Source organism: Anser anser, assembly GCF_964211835.1.
Source record: "Anser anser genome assembly, chromosome: 2".
NCBI lineage: Eukaryota > Metazoa > Chordata > Aves > Anseriformes > Anatidae > Anser > Anser anser.
Window position 1 is genome coordinate 131648461 of NC_139721.1, and position 13686 is coordinate 131662146.

At 41.6% G+C, this 13686-nt stretch overlaps 1 protein-coding gene across 1 annotated transcript; it reads left to right on the forward strand.

Annotated features, from left to right (window-relative positions):
- Positions 1-984: 984 nt before the first annotated feature.
- SOSTDC1 (sclerostin domain containing 1) lies at positions 985-5563 on the forward strand. Its single transcript, XM_083822884.1, has 2 exons — positions 985-2288; positions 4217-5563. The coding sequence occupies exons 1-2, from the start codon at positions 2084-2086 to the stop codon at positions 4630-4632; spliced, it is 621 nt and encodes a 206-aa protein (XP_083679010.1). The 5' UTR covers positions 985-2083; the 3' UTR covers positions 4633-5563.
- Positions 5564-13686: the final 8123 nt, after the last annotated feature.

The window sequence follows — 13686 nt, forward strand, 5'->3', positions numbered from 1 at the left end:
AGTCCTACAAGCAATCCAAGTTCCCATACATTTTTCTTGTGAGAAGGTTGTGTGCCATTTTTCAAAGGAAACACCTCCCAAGGAAATCTCTGACTTTCCCAAGTCTTGTGTAATGTGGGAAAATCTAACTAGGAAGAGGTCCCCTGACTAATATCCACAGGTACTGTGGAGAACTGGAAAATGAGTTCCAGGTTTTTAATTATATTGAACCAGTTCAGCTCAGAGACTATCCTACAGGGAAGGTGAGATGTGTGAAGCTCTGTGAATATGAGAAAAAATGAGGTAGAACTTGAACACAGGCAAAGTAGACCTTCGGTTAGCTGCTGCTGAAGGAGAATAATGGTCAAATATTAATGGTTCTGTAACGTACATATCTTCTTTGACAATTTGCTTAAAGAAACTTTCATTTTCTACTTTATTTTACAGGGAAGGTAAAATGTACACCCTCACTTCTGTGGTTAAATAAGACGTTCCACGAGAGTGGAGCTCGGAGCTTTGTCAGGGGTTAGCGCTGATCCCACTCCTCCGTGCACTGCCCCGCTGAAAGATCTCACTCTGCCTTGCAACATTCTTGTTATTCCAGAACTGGGTTGGGCTACTCATAATAGATGCAGACAATCAACTCACTTCCCCACACACAGCTCCACCAGAAAAACTCACTTCACCTTGCACCACTCCTGTTTTTCCTGTGTCTTTTAAGCAGAGGCTATCAGTTTGGTACTGGCTGCGGATCTGTCCTTCCTCCAGCTGAAGCCCACAGTAACTTGCTCAGCGGCACAGGAGGGAAACGGTGCTGATACAGACGAATGTCTGCTTGTGACTAGGATGAAACAAACCTGCCTTCTCTCAATTTCTGGGGTTTTGACCTTGTCAGCAGAGGTAACTGATCTGTATTCCAGCTTTGCTTTCATTACAGCAAATAAAATCCAGCGTGACTCTATAGATATCAACTCAGTTACAAAGGCTGTGGGACTAGAGGCTAATCTTTACATGATGTCACCTCCTGCGTGGCTGTACTTTCTCCCGAGGAAAACGTTTCCTTTTAATCGGAACACTATAGCTTTCAGTGTTGATCACAGTTGTTTTATTTATAATGAAAATCTACAGAGCGTTCACCGCCGATGCAAACAAGCATTGGCCTACTGACAGCATCTCAATTTACACTAGTGTTTGGATTTGGGCCATGTAATTTTATGGAAAATCAAGTAAGTGTGTGACACAATAAAAGCACATGCCAAAATAAGGACTATTCTTCCCTCTTTGTTTTCTTTATTACATGAAATAATACATTTAAAATACAAAAATGCTCTAGGCAATGTGCAAAACTAAAAAAGACGAGTTTGGTGAATGAGCATAGTGAGAGGCTATGAATATGGACATTTTGTGCTAAGGAGCCTAGAGGAGATGCTTTTATGCATGGTGATCCAGAAATACATACTTGTAGCTGTGCACACCAGGGAGAGAATATTCCCCTAAAACAAGTAGTTTCTCCAGCAGTGCTCCACACAGTTGATCAAAGCTGCATAATTTAAAACATCTAGAGGCAACTTTAAATTATTCACTATAATTTTTTTTAAGCCATCTTGGCATATAGCAGACAGCCTTTGTGTTACTAGGGGTTTCCTGCAAGATCCGCAAACTTCTGCATCCTCACGGAACGGGCAAGTTTTTCTGAGGGGCGCCCTGGCAAGGAGGGGAAGGGACTTCGCGTGGCAGGAGCCACAGAGGCTCCTTCTGCCCCTTAGTGCCAGGGACACGAGGCCGAAGTGCCCATCGTGGTTCCCGGGCTTTGGGATGCCCTCAGAGCCCGAGGAGGGCTCCCAGCACCCAGCACCCAGCACCCAGCATCCAGCCCCTCCTCTGCTCGCTGCCCGCTCCCATTGGGAAGAGGTCTTCGCAGGCTGCTGTAGGGATCCCGCCCCTTTTGTGGCTTTTCATTCTGAAGCTCTCCACAACTTTACACCTGAACGGATGCCAAGCCTCTCTGAATATATAAGGGAAACGTCCAAGAGCGACTGCAGAGTTGCCGAGAAGCAGCAGCAGAGAAACCTTTCACCGGGCTCCCTCGGAGACCGCCCCAGCCATGCTGCTCCCTGCCGTTCACTTCTCCGCCTTGCTCCTCGCTTGCATCTTCGCCAAAAGCTTCTCGGCTTTCAAGAACGATGCCACCGAGATCCTTTACTCGCACGTCGTCAAACCCGCTCCGGCGAGCCCCGGCAGCAACAGCACGCTGAACCAGGCCCGGAACGGCGGCCGGCACTACGCGGGCACGGCGCCCGAGCGCGGCAGTGAGTATCCGTCCGTCCGTCCGTCCGTCCGCCCGCCCGCCGACCCCTCTCCTGCGGGGTGCTGCCGGGGGGAGAGGTGCCGGGGGTGAAGGACGGTGCCGGGGGGACGCTGCCGGCTGTCCCCCGGGGGTTGCTGCCGGCTCTCCTCCTCCCCCCGGCTGTCCCGGGGGAAGGAGGGGATGGGAAGCGCCCCCCGGCCCGGCTCGCCCTCCCTCAGCGGGCTGTCGGGGCTGCTCTCAGGCGCAGGACGGCCAAACCTCCCGTTTCTCTTCCCGCTCTTTGGTTTTGCTTCCTGCTGGAGCGCCTACCTGCTTTACACCTCCAGCGGGAGTAAACAAATGAGCTCGGCATTTACCTGGGAGCCCTGCTCCGACTTGCCTCCCGTAGTTTCCTCCTGGGTTTTATGTACGTGTGTCAGATGCGCGGGGAGCTGGGAACCTCCCGCTGACTTTATCTGCTCCTTCCCTGACCGCCTCCCTAAAATGAAAGAAATCCAAACAGACACCCGACCCACCCACAGCGAGACGATAAAAATAGAGCCGGCCCTGGAAAGGGAGGGCACGAAGCGGCCCCCACAGCGCGGAGCCGCGCCAGGTGCCGAGGGAAGGGCCCCACGCGTCCCCTCACGGCCAGGGGGCCGGGGCGGCCAGCAGCTATTCCCCGTCACCGAGCTGTCACTGGAGAAAAGCTGAGCCAGGAAAGACGTAAAAACAGGGGAGACAAACTCGGATCCGCCACCGGCTGCTCCCAGGTACATTCCTGAGCGCAGCTGCAGGAAGGGAAACTTGAATTTCATCCGCAAGTCAGGCGGGACCAGCCCCTCAGGTCGCCCCGCAGATCTGCCCACCCCGAGGCGCAGGGGACAGGCGAGTGGCCTTAACTCCATGTCCCCGTTCCCAACTGGCTTCCCAAAAGTCAACAGAAGCAGCCCGCAGCTGTGATATGTAGATGGACCTTCAAAGCCTCTCATGATTCACTCTGAAATGTTTCTGGTAATTACTTGTATTTTAAAGGCGTTAGTTAATTGCATTGTGTGTAGAATCTGCGTCGTAATTGTCCTGCAGAAAGAGGGAGAGCATAGCCAGTAAAGATTGCTTATTAAAATTAAGCGCGCTGTGGGCGTTTATTTCAAAGTGTAATTACTGAAATAAACAGTTGTGTTTATTGCAGGGTGCAGAGCTGCACATACAGACGGGTACAAACATGCCTGTATTAGAAGCTCTGCATTTTCATTCTATGTCAGTTGCCCGAGAGAATTTGCAGGATCCTCTATGTTACACATAGCGTAGAGATTACTACAACCAGACAGATGCCTTCTGCTCTGAAGGCACAACAGCCACTCAGAAATTGCTACTGCTGGTCATTCAAACTGTATGCAGAACACCATTCCCTGGCAACTTGAGCTGTTATCACTTCCACGGTGTCTGTGTTCAGAGCATCAGTGATCATGGGAGACTCAGTCCGCTGTAACCGCGGAAGGACAAGAAACATACTATTTAAAATTAATTTAAAGGCATATAAACAGTTTCCAAAGCACTGTTTTCCCCCTTGCTAATGATCCAACGTAATTGTTGTAAACATCACAGAGCAAGTTCCCTAGACTGAGAACAAGCAGGAAACATTTCTTCCCTTGGGGCATTTTTTCTCTTCTGAAAGGTATGTCCTTGTGAAGAAGGATAGAGAATAAAAGTGCCTCTTCTCCCACAACTGCTGAAGCGCGTATCCTTACGATTCCTTTATGCTGTACCCAGAGATACCATCAGTGCTTGAGGCCCTTGTGTTGGGGGACACAACAGTAAAAAGATGTCCCGTAAAGATTACAGCCTCCTTTAACTCCTGCAAAATGCAGCTTGTTAATGTGAAAATGTCTGGTTAAGGAGATGTTTGCATTCCGAATCTCAGTGTCTGTTATTCTGTGCACTCTGCAGATCGGGTTCAAGTTGGCTGCCGGGAGCTGAGATCCACCAAGTACATTTCAGACGGCCAGTGCACCAGCATCAACCCCCTGAAGGAGCTGGTGTGTGCTGGTGAATGCCTCCCTTTGCCGCTGCTCCCCAACTGGATTGGAGGAGGGTACGGAACCAAGTACTGGAGCAGGCGGAGCTCACAGGAGTGGAGATGCGTCAACGACAAAACTCGCACCCAGAGGATCCAGCTGCAGTGCCAGGATGGAAGTATAAGAACCTACAAAATAACTGTGGTCACGGCCTGCAAGTGCAAGCGCTACACCAGGCAGCACAATGAGTCCAGCCACAACTTTGAGGGAACCTCTCAAGCAAAGCCCATCCAGCATCACAAAGAGAGAAAAAGAGCCAGTAAATCCAGCAAACACAGTACAAGTTAGAAGTCAGACATTCTCTCCTTTCTCATCTCCTGCTCCTCCTGCCAAAACTGAACTCACCTGTAACCATTTGCTTTACAGTTCTGACTGCTTAAAGACAAGTCTGCCATTGCTGTGCTCTCAGCTGACGCTGCACGCTTATTGCTTTGACCAAAACCAAAAGGGGCATTCTCAGTATATGGACGATTTGGGTGATTTTCCAAGTGCTCAAGATGGGGAATAATACAAGCCTTCCAAACCCACACTTTAAACTTTGACATTTTCTCCCGCCATGGAGGCAAAGAAAAGTTGCCACGAATATTCACTGAAGTCTATTTTGTAAAAAGATGCTTTGTTGTGTGTTTTCATGAGAACAGTTCATTATCACGTCTGTTGCCTTCTCTATCATGTTTTATGAACTTCTGACAACAGCTTAAAATACAACACCTAGTATCTGCTTTCAGATTCATTCTAAAAAAAATGCCTTGCATGCTCATCTTTCTTTTATCTCAGTATACCAAAAATTAAAATATGCATGGCAGCAATCAAAAAGTAAAGCTGAACAAACTATTTATTTGTTGTTGTAATTATTTAATGAGCTTTTATGTGTGTTATTTCCTTCCAAAATGTTCCTATGTTTATAGCTTTTCTCATGTATCAAAGTATTTTCCTATGATTTGTGGCTGGATTAGAACATACATTTTGTAGATAATGTAAAATAGACGTTTTAGCATTCTTGGTTTATATATTTTCATTTTGAACATTCATAGACTTAGATGTTATTTTGAAATAGCAAATTAAAAATTGTTTGTTTTTGTTTGTTTTTTTTTCATTCTCCACTCTGTATTATTTTTGTTTAAAAGTGTGCAATCAAAAGACAGATATGACTTCCTTTCAAATTAATTGGTTTCTTTTTTTTTTTTTGTACAAAAATAAATACTGCTAAGAAACTGTATTGTCTGGCTGTATGTATGAAAATATACACATTTTAATCAGTCACAACATTTAATCTTAAAAAGTGGGAGAACATCTGCTCAAAAAAAATCTATTCATGACATTTAATATAAAAATAATATTTCTGTAGATTCTTTTTGGATGTAAAAATCGTTCACAACTGAACAGATGGTGCTTATTAACAGTCCAAACTAGGTTCATATTTAACAATTCTCAAGTTGTACACTGCAGAAGAAATGTGTATTTGGGAAGTTTTACAAGCTAGTAAAACACCACATTTTTTTACACTAAGGATGATGATCAAGTCAAAGACAAATGGTAAAAATAACAGTCAGAAAAAAATCTTTCCCATGCAGCCAATACAGTCTTGCACATTGTCCACAGATCATTACAGGACATGTCAGGAAATATATAGAAAACAACCTACTTTTCAACACATAGTCCGTGAATCATCTGGTCTTAATCTTTCAAACTATATTGAGGTAATACGGGCAAGATTTCATCACAGGACACTGCTGTTCATAAATGATTAACTTTTACACCCTGTTTGCACCCAAAGATAAGACGACAACAGAGAGTAATGAAAAGTCTTGCCTAATAATAAGGTGTCACATGAGCTCCCTTTAACCTTCTCGTTGTTTTCTCATTCAGTCTTGCATTTTAATTTCAAAGGATTCATCATGAAGTTCTTAGCTCAGATCTTCCTTGGTTGTAAATAGAAACTGTTTGAAAATCATTGCTGCTGCTTGACTTATTGGATCCTGACTTTTAACGACAAAATTTAATGACTTTTCCTCAAAGCTACTTTAAAGAATTCTCTTAAAAATCTGCTACTTGTGCAAAGATACAAACTTTTTTTCATTTAAAGGTATATACAGGGTGGTACGATTAAAAAAATGCATCAATGACCTAGTTGATTCAAGTTTTGTTCTATGATCGTGAAACTATAAGAGCGATGAGATCAGAGACCATTTATAAATAAAATCTCTGATCTTAAAGGATTCTTCTTTTAAGCCTAAGATGATAGAAGATGAATAAATGAATTAGCAGGGAGAGAGGTGATGTGACATTGCAAATTAAGCCAGCAGACCTACAGAGTCCAAAGCTTTTGATTTTAACAGACATTATAGTCTCATTCAATCTCTTTTACAAGGGAAGGACTATTCCCAAATACCAAAAATTACATCAATTTTTAAATCCTCTGGCTAATTCTTCAAGATGATATAGCAAAAAAGACTGAGATAATAGACCAAAAATTTACCATAATTCTTTTAAAAGACAATGAATGGTCACTGCATCAGTAAGGTTGCCCTGCCTGTTTTGTGTTTGACTGCTAGAAGAATAGTGAAAACAGGCACACATCTTGCTCATGACCCTTCTATAGTCAGTGAAGTTTGACCGTAGGAACAACGTGCATATTTAATAAGAGATTGCACTTAGCAATAGAGATAGTAACTCTTTCCTAGTTTGTCTTTGCACACAGGAACACCTGAAGGGGAATAAACTGACACACTTCCATTAAGATGACTTCATGGAAATTTGCTGAAGATGCAACAGAAAGACCATAGGGCCCATCTCAAGACTGTTATATTTGAATAAACAAGAGAAGCCAGTAGAAGCTTTATCCATCAGCAGTGACTTAACTTTGAAGTGCCACCTGAGGTAGCTAGGGTCTCGTCTTTGGGCAGGACTTCAGCTTTTTGCAAGAGAGATCGGCAGGAAAGCAGTGTTAGAAAGAGGCTCATCCTGACGAATTTTCATAAGGTATCTTGCCATTCATATCCTAGCTCTGAATGCTTCCACCTGGCCTATACAACCTGCTTTCTATTTCACCCTGTTACTTGCAAGACTCACAGGGGTCTGTCCAAGGATCCAGACAAAAGGCCTTATACAAGTACATCCAGCTAGCTTTTTCTATATGGAGAGTCCCCGAACGTAAAGTTGTTGTGGGTAGGATATGGGCCATCGTTCTTGTATCTACAGCAAAGGATACTGACAAAGCTTTAATGAAAAAAATAGTACTGTTTAAACTGAAATAATTTAACATATGGTACATCTAATGCTTGTTTCAGTGTTAACAAGGAAAGACATATATGCTATAATTTTCTTAGTTTTCACCTGAAATATTAAGCCAAATAGCTGCAATAAGCATGTGAATATTTTGAAAAAGTACAACGTAGAGGCTGATAAGTAGTTTTTACAGATATTAGATCACCAAATAGTCTAGATTTATTACAATAAGAGTATAGAGACTTTCTCAGTAATATCCTAACTTATAAACAGACACTAAGTCCAGGGGATTCTTAAAAAAGCATTTCCTTATAGTCGCAGATTGAGCTCAATTTCATTGCCTCATTTTCAACAAGGAAATAAATACCTGTGTCACCCTTCTTGGTAGCTGGACAATCAGTCAAAATGAAGGAAGATAATCGCCACTTGCACAAAATGTCACTTTTCTGCAATTCAAGATTTGAGAAAAGAAACAGATTTTTTATATATTTAAACATCTTAAAAAGAACCTAATAATTTTATAAGTTGTTGCACTTGCTTCAGAAAACTACAAGTGAATAAATTAGAAATAATTTGTTAATCTGCCATCATTATTTCATTACTTTCCAGTTGATGAAAACTGCCCCCAGCTAAAGGGTAAATTGTTTCATAATGAATGGAAGTCAATTTTCCTTAGACACCACTAGATAGAAACTTGGCCAGATGCTGATTGTTTTGATAGCATGGTAGCATTCAGAGGCACACTGCATGGAGGCAGTCAGTAGTAGATAGCACGAGTCATTAAGGCTTTATCAACTGCGGAAGTCAGAAGGGCCTGACACTAGCAGTCTAGACAAGAAAGGCCCTTTGAGAAGTTTATTTATTCATTTTTTTTTAGCAACAGTAACAAATCTGTTGCTCCCTCCTTTCTAGCAGCCTTGGAATCGAAAATGCCCAGTCCAAGTTCAGTCATTTGGACATAAAGCAGACATTTGAATAACATCTTTCAAAACACCCAACAGATTTCTGCTAGTAAATCACTGCAGTCCTCCTAACCTTGACCTTTATATCCTTCCTGGAGAAGTCTAGCATTAATCAAGAATGGGCTGTTCAACACATTCCACTGTGGGAGTCTTGTTGCTACAGTATTAACCTGGAGGTGTTCAGTGGAAAATTATAAGGAATCCTTAGTGTTGGAAGGTATCCTATTCTCATGATGCGTTTCCTTTCCCTTAGGCCAGGCAAGGGGCTTTGATTTTAACTTCATTGACACACATATAAACATATCTCTGGGCTAAAACTGAAATTTCTCTAGAGATTTATGAGTTAAGCAGACATTCTGTCACTGGATTTGTTAATTTTGCCTGAACGCTTCCCCCACCCCAACAGAAAGCCTGTCCATGCATCTTTCTGAAAGGCACCCAGACTTTCAGCTCACTTGTCAAATGAGTTATGTGGACTGAAACACCAGAAAAATGTGATTTACGGGTAACTTGCCTACCACCCAGTTAATATTCAAACACCCACCTTCCTCAGTACTTCAGCGACACGTAAATACTCTTAACTCTTAATGCTACTCAAACTAGATGCCATAACAATAACTAGTCTCTACTCATCAGTGAAAAAATATTTACAAACATTGGATTATAACTCCATTTTGGGGGTTGTTTTTTCCTAACTCGCTTAGGTTTGACGACATATTACAGTGAACGAGGTAATACTACGTTACTTAGCTGGGATTCAGGCTGTCTTAATGCCTCTACAGAAAACAAAGAAATACAGAGGACCTCTTAATATAAATGGAAACCAGGGCTTTACTATAGCTAGTTGTGGAATAGGGTACTTCATGAACATAAAGGAAAACAAACAAAAAAAATCAGATCTCTGGAAAAAAGGCCTAAATCAGAATATACTGTAAAAATAATATGGTTCTGTTTACTAGACCTCAAAGATGACACTTGTTGAAAAGTGGTATTTGTTACCATCTACTTAATATTAAGTAAAAAAATAATAAATCACTTAAAAATGTTTTGTTGAATATTTTATTTCTTGTCCCCTGCTCTGTTTTAGGAGTTGTATAATAATGTAGTAATGTCTTGTTGTTTAAATCCATAGCTGTTTTGAACTACATTTGTCACAACACACTTGTATTTTGATATAGAAATATTTTAAATCTCATTTTGGAATGACTGGATGCATTATTTTTTAATTTTGACTACTCAGAGGAAAAGTCATGCTACGACTTGACCTAGGAGTTCCACACTTGATTTGTTTTGTTAGCCTTGGTGAGAAGTTACTTAGTAAGGAAAAGAAACATAGTAAAAGCATAATCCAGCCTGTGAAATGTGATGCTTTAGTGGGCTAAGGAAGAGCCAACCAGGCACATTCATTACAGTTCTTTTATATAAAATAGTGGAGAGTTGAGGGAGGGCCTAAGGAGAAATGGAAGTACAAGTCTAGCCCTACCACATGAACGGGCACTGAGAAGTGGTGGGGCTATGTAGAGCTTTAACACAGACTCTGTAGCACAAAGACTGTTTTAATTGCAGCTGAAGCAAGTTTAAACATCTGTTGCTTGTTAGATTATTACTTTATTTATTTACTTATTTATTTATTCATTTATTTTTGGGATGGGTTGAAGAAAGCTCTTTTAGACTCCCTATGGCCATTAAGCTGGGATGAAGAACAGAGGTCTGACTGTTTCTAAAATGTAAAGCTGCAAAAAAATTTGCCTGCTGAAGCCTTTGCTTTTGTACATCTTTATTGCAGTTTTTAGGATGGTAGCCAGGGCAGATTGTATGGAACAGGCTGTGCCCCTGCACTGCAAATTTTGTTTTCAGATACTGAAATGTCTGAATCTGGGTGTGTTTAGAAGAGGTGAAAGGAGAGAAAATGGTTCAAAGATGGAACAAAATTATGTGGAGGACAATATGTGTTGCATGTCTTTCCTTTTCTTCTGCTCATTGCAACTTTTCAGGAGACTACAAAAGAATTTTGTCTGCAGATTGCCAAGCTCAACATTAGCCAATGCACAACCTACTGTTGGGATTTAATAGACTGCCAAGCCTAAATTCACATGACTGTCCCTGTGTCTTCTCCTATCATGCAAAGGAAAGACACCTCACTGCATTGGTCATACCTTCTAGAGTGTGACTACAGCCTCCTCTTTCTACTGCCTAAATTACCTACTTTATACTTCTTAGAAAGTTATCAGTCTGCCACACAACTGAACTCCTTGCTGAGAAATTTTGATCAAAATCCTGTTCACAACATAGATAAAGTCTACCAGTAAAAGCATTTTCTCTTGGTGTTACCATGATACTGTTACAGGAACCTGATTTTATGAATAAGACTGTCCCTGCCCATGGCAGCAGGGGAGTGGAATTAGATGATCTTTAAGGTCCCTTCCAGCCCAAGACGTTCTGTGATTCTAAGATTAAAGGTAGTGAGTTACCCCTTAAACCTCTTTTAGGTGTTCTGAAACTAATGTCCCCTTACTTGCTCTTGAGCTTTTTGTAATCAGTTATGAATCTTGAAACTTCTGCAAAAGGAAAATGTTTGCAATATCCTTTAACAAGAATAAAGTAAATATTAATATAGGTTTTCATTTTTTACTTCCTTAATTAAATACTTTTCTGTATACTTTTATATAGACGTCTTCATCAGACAGACCACTCAAGGTGCTGTCTGAATCTTAACTTAAGAATGTAGTACATTGTGGTACTCTTTATTCAAATACTGGAGCCCCTTACAAATCTTCCTGCTACTGCCCTCTACTTTGAAATTTCTAGCTATAGTAAAAATCTAAGTTCTCTTTCTCATGTAGTCTCAATGACCAAACTACTCTTTCCAGTAGTTAGGTTACCTATTCCACAATTCTACTCTGATAAAGGAAAAAAAAAAAAAAAAGAAAAAAAGGATTAATTAGGACCACCTTTTCTATCTTTTTGGCTCAGTGGCCATCCTATTAATGTGTAGATATACCTGAAGGAAGGTTGCAAAGAGCCAGGCTCATTTCAGTGGTGCCCAGTGCCAGAACAAGAGGCAATGGGCACAAACTGAAACACAGGAGGTTTTCTCTGAGTATCAGGAAGTGCTTCTTTATTGTGAGATTGACTGAGTGTTCTGGTTTTGACTGGAATAACTTTCTTCACAGTAGCTGGTATGATGCCGTGTTCTCGATTTTTGGACTTTTATCTTTTCCCCCCTTTCTTATAAAACTGTCTTTATCTTGTTCTTGCACTTTCATCCTTTTCAATCCACTTCCCCCTCTCACTGGGGAGCAGTGAGTGGCTGTGTGGTACATAGCTGCCTGCTGGGTTAAACCACAACACTGAGCACTGGCACAAGCTGCCCTGAGAGGTTGTGGAGTTTCCCTCTTTGGGATATTCAAAAGCCACCTGGACGTGGTCCTGGGCAGCCTGCTGTGGGTGGCCCTGCTTGAGCAGGGGCTTGGACAAGGTGACCTCAGGAGGTCCCTTCCAACCTCAACCATTCTGTGATTCTGTGATCTAAGCAACCGTTCTGCAGTGACTTAGTCCATTTCCTTAAGTTTTCATTGTTGAAGAGAAGTGAATGCATGTGGAAACAATTGTACAGGTACAGGTAACTGTCAAGAAGAATTTTTAAAAGTAAAATGAGTAGGACTGGATTACTCAGAAAAGCTGACAGTATACATAGCATTCTTCATTAAATAACTGGTTTGCACCCAGCTAGATTAGCATGCTGGAAAATGGTTAACCTTTGATGGTTGCTCAGCGGTGTATGTTAAACAGGTTCAGTCTATGTAACTGCTGGATGACAGATAGACACATTGCTGCAGCTGGGAAAATTCTGAAACCTTGATCTTTCTAAAAAAACGGCAAGGATCTAAGTGTTGCCCCTTTCCAATCTGCCATTTTCGTGCTAGAACTGGACAAGCCAGCAAAGGATGAGGAAAAGGATTAGGACAGGACTACTGTTAATACTGCATTTTTCAGTTCTTAGGGACTACCATCCTGCAGTTTTTGCTCACTATAAAATAACTGTTTAAAAGGAGAAAAATGATTCACTCACCTTTCCACAAGGCAGGCTGTAATTTAAGGCACTTCCCTTAAAACATGCCAAAGAGGTTGGAACATAACCCTAAAAAGTCAAAAGGAGAAAAATGAAAAAGCTCCACATGACTGCTTTGCCTAACGTGTACAATACAAACCCACTACCAGGGCAAAGTCCGTTTTTTGTGTTATGTAGTATCTTGTCTTTCCTGCTGGAATTTCAGTCCCTGACAGTACAGCTAGGACCAAACACTCCATGGAGATAACATAGAACACTGTAAAGCAATAAAATGCAGCGTGACACACCGAAATTCAAACAAAGACTTAGAGCAATGAAAATCCCAGCTCTCAAGTATTCTCTAATGTTCCTCTACATCATCCTTGATCACTGGCATTTGTGGCGTAATACCACGTACTTAACCAGGTACATAGACTCTCTCTGCTGTGAATTGATTTGGGAAAAGGAAACTGCCATTTGTGTTTGCTCAGAGGTAACTGTTTCTCTACTCATGACTGAAAGAAAGACTGTCAAAAAAAAAACAAAAACAAAAAAGCCACGACTGGTTTTAGTGAGATGATAAGGCACTGTCCTAATAACTTGTGCCTGTTCTTGAATCAAAGTGACAGTGGAAAACAATTTGAGGGATTTCTGTCCCTCAACTTGCACATCTTCACCTTTTTTAGGGTCACCATACAATGCACTCAGACAGTCTAATGCCCTAATACATAATTCCTATAAATTATTACAAGAAATGCTAACTTTGAAGCTGAGCAGATAGGCCTCCCCAACCTTGGTATTATTTGACATCTGACCAAAGTACCTGGAAGCCATGGAGATGCTCCTGGAGCAAACATTTCTAACGAAAAATTATGAGGCTTCACCTCATCATCTGCTTGCCACAGCACTCCCCAAAGCAGTAGACTTTCTTGAAGTCCTTTAATTGTTCTGAATTTCACAAAAACTGTTGCAGTCAGAGACTCTCACTCTCACGAATTATTGGATTAGATACTATGGGGGTAATTCGCTTCTGTTTAAATTTTTTTACTTTGCATACACAAAGTACTTATTAGCTCTTGAACTGACTTGCCATATCCCAAA